The sequence below is a fragment of the Myodes glareolus genome, chromosome X (assembly GCF_982192425.1).
Source record: "Myodes glareolus chromosome X, mMyoGla1.1, whole genome shotgun sequence".
In the NCBI taxonomy this organism is placed as follows: domain Eukaryota; kingdom Metazoa; phylum Chordata; class Mammalia; order Rodentia; family Cricetidae; genus Myodes; species Myodes glareolus.
In genome coordinates, this window is record NC_142053.1 from 129,005,175 (window position 1) to 129,011,342 (window position 6,168).

At 43.0% G+C, this 6,168-nt stretch overlaps 1 protein-coding gene across 1 annotated transcript; it reads left to right on the top strand.

Annotated features, from left to right (window-relative positions):
- Positions 1-14: 14 nt before the first annotated feature.
- Positions 15-3,423, top strand: Ubqln2 (ubiquilin 2). The gene has a single exon (XM_048461445.3). It carries the CDS (start codon positions 291-293, stop codon positions 2,205-2,207), a length of 1,917 nt encoding a protein of 638 aa, XP_048317402.1. The 5' UTR covers positions 15-290; the 3' UTR covers positions 2,208-3,423.
- Positions 3,424-6,168: the final 2,745 nt, after the last annotated feature.

Genomic DNA, 6,168 nt, shown 5'->3' on the forward strand with positions numbered 1-6,168 from the left:
CGGGCACCGCAGCTGCAGGAGTTGCTGGGAGAGCGCGCGGGCAGATCACAAGGCGGCGGCGGAGAAGGCCTGGAGACCTGCTCGCTCAGCCCTCGGCCTCGGCCTACGCCAAACCCTGTGCGCATCCGACGACCAGGAGCCGCAGCCTCCATTCATCTCTGAGGTACCGTGTTCCGCGCTGCTCTCGGGGCCGCCCAGTCCGCTGCTGCGGCGCCTCCTTCCTTCCTCCTTCCCTCGCGCCCTCTCGCTCGCCAGCGCCTTCCCTGCCAGCCTGCGTCACCGCGGCCGCCATGGCTGAGAACGGCGAGAGCAGCGGCCCCCCGCGCCCCTCCCGTGGCCCTGCTGCGGCCCCAGGCGCGGCCACTGCACCGGCCGAGCCCAAAATCATCAAAGTCACTGTGAAGACCCCCAAAGAGAAGGAGGAGTTCGCGGTGCCCGAGAATAGCACCGTCCAGCAGTTTAAGGAAGCGATTTCCAAACGCTTCAAATCGCAAACCGATCAGCTCGTGCTGATTTTTGCCGGAAAAATCTTGAAAGATCAAGATACCTTGATCCAGCATGGCATCCATGATGGACTGACTGTTCACCTTGTCATCAAAAGCCAGAACCGCCCTCAGGGCCAGTCCACCACGCAGCCTAGCACTACCGCAGGAACTTGCACGACCACGACCACCACCACCACGGCCGCGACAACGGCAGCGTCGACCACGGGTCCCAGGAGTAACACCACACCTACTATCACAAATAGCAATCCGTTCGCATCGGGGACCCTGGGAGGACTTGCTAGCCTTAGCAGCCTGGGTTTGAGCTCGACCAGCTTCACCGAGCTTCAGAACCACATGCAGCAGCAGCTCATGGCTAGCCCTGAGATGATGATCCAAATCATGGAAAATCCCTTTGTTCAGAGCATGCTTTCGAATCCTGACCTGATGAGGCAGCTCATTATGGCCAATCCTCAGATGCAACAATTGATTCAGAGAAACCCAGAAATCAGTCACCTCCTGAACAACCCAGATATAATGAGGCAGACTCTCGAAATCGCCAGGAATCCTGCCATGATGCAAGAGATGATGAGAAACCAAGACCTGGCTCTCAGCAATCTCGAAAGCATCCCAGGTGGCTACAACGCTCTGCGGCGCATGTACACTGACATTCAAGAACCCATGCTGAATGCCGCACAGGAGCAGTTTGGGGGTAACCCCTTCGCCACGGTGGGGAGCAGTTCCTCCTCTGGGGAAGGCACCCAGCCTTCCCGCACAGAAAACCGGGATCCGCTGCCCAATCCTTGGGCACCACCGCCAGCTACCCAGAGCTCTCCAACCACCACCACGACCACAAGCAGTGGCAGTGTGCCTGGCAGCAGCTCCACTAGCACGACCAGCGGGAACACCATGGCAGCAGCTAACTATGTTGCCAGCATCTTCAGTACTCCAGGAATGCAGAGTCTGCTGCAACAGATAACTGAAAATCCCCAGCTGATTCAGAATATGCTGTCTGCACCCTACATGAGAAGCATGATGCAGTCGCTGAGCCAGAATCCAGATTTGGCTGCCCAGATGATGATGAGTAGCCCGCTGTTTGCAGCAAACCCTCAGCTGCAAGAGCAGATGCGTCCGCAGCTCCCGAATTTCCTGCAGCAGATGCAGAATCCAGACACAATTGCCGCCATGTCAAACCCGAGAGCAATGCAGGCGTTGATGCAGATCCAGCAGGGGCTACAGACACTAGCCACTGAAGCACCTGGCCTCATTCCAAGCTTCGCTCCAGGTTTGGGGATGGGAGTCCTGGGAACCACCATAACCCCTGTGGGCCCAGTCACTCCCATAGGGCCCATCGGCCCTATAGTTCCTTTCACACCCATAGGCCCCATTGGGCCTATCGGACCCACTGTTCCTGTAAGCTCTCCTGGCTCCACCGGCACTGGAATCCCCACTGCAACCACTGTGACCAGCTCTGCACCTACTGAAACCACAAGTCCAACTTCAGATTCTGGTCCCAGCCAGCAGTTCATTCAGCAAATGGTGCAGGCTCTGGCTGGAGCGAATCCTCCCCAGTTGCCGAATCCAGAAGTGAGATTTCAGCAGCAACTGGAACAGCTCAACGCCATGGGCTTCTTAAATCGTGAAGCAAACTTGCAGGCCCTAATAGCAACAGGAGGCGACATCAATGCGGCCATTGAGAGGCTGCTGGGCTCTCAGCCATCGTAATTACATTTCTGTACCTTGAAAAAAATGTATCTTATTTTTGATAATGGCTCTTAAATCTTTAAACACACACAAAATCGTGCTTTACTTTTATTTTGATTCTTTTAGATCTGTCTACTTATAAATCTAATACCATGCATTTTAAGGTGGAGTCCCTCCCTTCTTTCCTTCCTGCTCCTCCTCCTCCCGCCACCCTCCCTCCCACCCTCGCCCTTCCCTTCCAGCCTGCCCTCTCCCCTCTTTGTTTCCTTCCCTCCCTCCTTCATTTCTTCCTTTTCTTTGGATTTCCTTCCTTCTCTGATTTGGATGGTGGGGATCAATGCTGTTTCACTCAAAGGTGTTGCATGCAAACACTTCTCTTTATTCTGCATTTATTGTGATTTTTGGACACAGGTATCAGCCTTCACAGTTGGGTGAACAAGTTCTGTCCTACAGATGTCCAGTTTATTTGCATTTTAAACATTAGCCTATGATAGTAATTTAATGTAGAATGAAGATATTAAAAACAGAAGCAAATTATTTGAAGCTCTCTAATTTGTGGTAAAATATTGCTTATTGTGACTTTGGCATGTATTTTTGCTAGCAAATGCTGTAAGATTTATACCATTCATTGATTGTTTTTGTTATTATTTGTACACAGTACAGTAAGCACAATTGGAATTGTACATCTAGAAGTATTACTGTAGAATCTCTGAGCAGAATATGTGTAACCAAAATAAGAAAGAGTATAAGAAATACTCCTGAAGCTAGGTATGTCTCACAATTTTGTAGAATCTTACAGCATATTTGATAAATTTCTCAGTGAAAATGTTGGCTAGGCAAGTTCAGTTAAAATATAGTAGAAATGTTTATCCTGGTTTCTCTAAGTATCCATTAATTGTACAGAAAACTTACAGTGTAACATTGTGTCAACAGTTGCAGATTGATTGTATATGACCTTAATCTTTGTGCAGCCTGAAGGATCAGTGTAGTAATGCCAGGAAAGTGCTTTTTACCTAAGATTTCCTCAGCTTCTCCCATGAAGAGACCCTAATATGCATTTTGATTTGTAATTGGAAATGTAACTTTTACTGGAAGTGTCATGTGATGTCTGCATTACTTTTAACTGCTATGTATAAAGGAAAGTGTATCTTTTGACTCTATCAGTTATTTCTCTTGTGCACAGGGAAAAATGCATTAAAATGACTAAAAAAATAAAAAAAATTTAAAAAATGACAAAGCTGTTCCTTTTTGCCTTTTGGCTCTAGAATCACCTCCAGAAGGGTTAGCTCTCCCCACGAGTATTTATTTAACAATGCTGCTCTACAGGAAATTATTTTGACATGTGGATTTAGATGTTCTAATTATTGCCCCCAAAGGTTAACCAATTATTAATTATTTTTTCACACATTTGAAATGTACATATTCATGCTTTGTTTTATACTTGAATTTTCTTTAGTTCCACTGAATTCTGTAGGCCTAGCACACCAGTCTGAGGTGGGGCTATGACTTCATATGTTAGGGTATATCCTGCTAGTGATCATTTTTGTATTCAATTTTTCTGATGGTTTTCATGTTTATTTTATTTATTCACCAGATGAACGTTAGCGTTAACAGACTTCCCTCAAAACAGTATATTGAGAATTTGGCTGGGTTTATTTTAAGTGGATAAAATGTGGAAAACTATAAATGTTCTAGAAACATTTGTGGGTTTATATGGTTATTTTTGTTGGGGTGTGGGCTACTGGGAGTATTTTTTAAAGCAGGATCTCACTGACTAGTTTTTTTTTATATCTTTTGAGAGAATTTTATTTAAGTCCTGTCTAGTTCCTGATAATTGTGTTCTTAGGTATTACACTAGGAAGCTCATTGGGCTACTAATAGGAGCTTCTAGTATGTTAATGTCATTTTAATTTTACAATTTTTTTTTCAGACGTTATTTTAGATTAGCAATTCACCAAGACCTATTTCATAAAATTCTGGTTGGTCTTTTTGAGTTTTTCCTGGTAAGCTGCTCTAGCAACGGTAAGTTGAATGCCCTTTTTGTCAAGTGTATGGCATAGGTACTAATTGCATGTACTGCATATTCTATAGTACCAAGTCATAAAGATGAGAGTAGAAGAAACATTTCTCTGGGAGAAGGCCAGTAAGTTTGCAAAATTCTGTATACTTAATTCCTGGTAAGATTCATTGTACAGTAAATATTGGCCTTAATTATTTTTAAATAATTTATTTTAAATGTACCTAATAACCCTAATAACATCTATCCCATCCATGTTTCTCAGAACAACAGCTTAGGAAATGGTGATCTGTTATTTCACTGCTATGTGGTACTGGGTGTTTGAGATCTTCACAGAGCTAGCCTAAAATAATAAATTTAAGATTTAATGAAGTGAATGATTTTAGAAGTAAATACCAAAACGGGAGGCATAGAAAATGGCAGTAAATCTGTCGCCACATAAGAAGCTGGATGTCATCTGAGGCCTGGCTCAGGCAATTAAACATAAATTTATTTGAAACATTCAAGGAACAGAGAATCCCTGAGCTTTGCCAAATGTATATTTTAAAAATTACGCTGTGTAATTCCAGAAAAGATCTGTGTCTTTATTAAATCCATGACTTCTCCCACATTTTAGTTTATTAATTTTAAAAATGCCTTTATGTTGGCCTCACTTTAAATTACTTGTAGCTGTTATTCTCCATATGTGATATATTTCCTAGTATTTTATTGCAGTTTATTTTTATAGTCTTTTTATTTTGAGTTCTTTTCATGTATGAACAATATATTCACCTAGTCACTATTGAATCAAGGAGGTATAGCCTGAATGACTATCCCTCTGTTCAGTTACTGAGAGTCACTGTTTCCGGGAGTTTTCTGGGTGGCAAATGCCTGTAACTCAACAACGTGGTAATGAGGTGGGAGCTTAAGGCAGCAGCAGCTCCAGCAGGAAAACGTCACCATCAAGAGACCTTCATCACCAAGAAAACTGCTCATTTGCACCTTTGGCCTCCACTTCATGTATACACAGGTATATATATGTACATACACACACACTTGCATTTATGGTGAGCAGGGACAGGTTGTAAGGACAGATAGCATTCTGTTGGTGCTTCTGAAGGTACTCTTGTTTCTGGTGCAGACCTCCATGTTGAGAAACCGTCACCAGGAGAGAAGATAGTATGCTCTAAATTGTGTCAAAACAGGAGCATAATGGAGTAATTGTTTTCAGGGCCTACTATAGGGATCAGACATGTGACCCATATGGGTTTCACACTTACAAACTGACTCAAATCTAGACTTGACCTTATCCTCAAATAATTAGTAAGTCCAGCCAAATAGCTAGAGTTACCTAATAAAAGATGTTTAACATAAATCTTAATTTAGTAAAAGTAAAAAGTTTAAGTGCTTGTAAGTTTGACATTTCTAGATTGATATTGATACTGGGAAGCATAAATAAGAGAAGTTAAACTTCCTTCAGCTTCTATTCCCCTTGTTCAGTCCTTGTTTTTTAAGTTAGAAACTCCTAATAGGTTTTTTACCATCAGTTTTTTTAATCTGTCAGGCTTTCATAGAACTTTCTAAGGTTGGTAATATACTTTAATATGACTCTATGAACATAATTCCCAGAAATTCCTTGAGAATTCTGTTGCCCTTTTTGTTTTGACAGGCTTTGCTCAATTTTTGTTTCAATCCTTTTTATCAGTTTGTTAGAGGAAGAACAAGAATTAAGAACCTGTTCTTATGAAGCTGTCTTACCAGAAATCTGTTGGGACACTTCAGGGAAAGGCAATTTTATAAAAATAGAAAGGAGAAAGATGATTTGGCAGACATCAAGCGCAGACAGACCACACACAAGAAGGCGCAATTTTTTTCAAGTGATATAGGTGTTTGCTTAGGCTTTAAAATTTGGGGTTGGACCCCCACCCCAAGATTTGATAAAAGCTCTTTTAACCAAAAAGTTAAACATTTTTTAAAAATTTAACC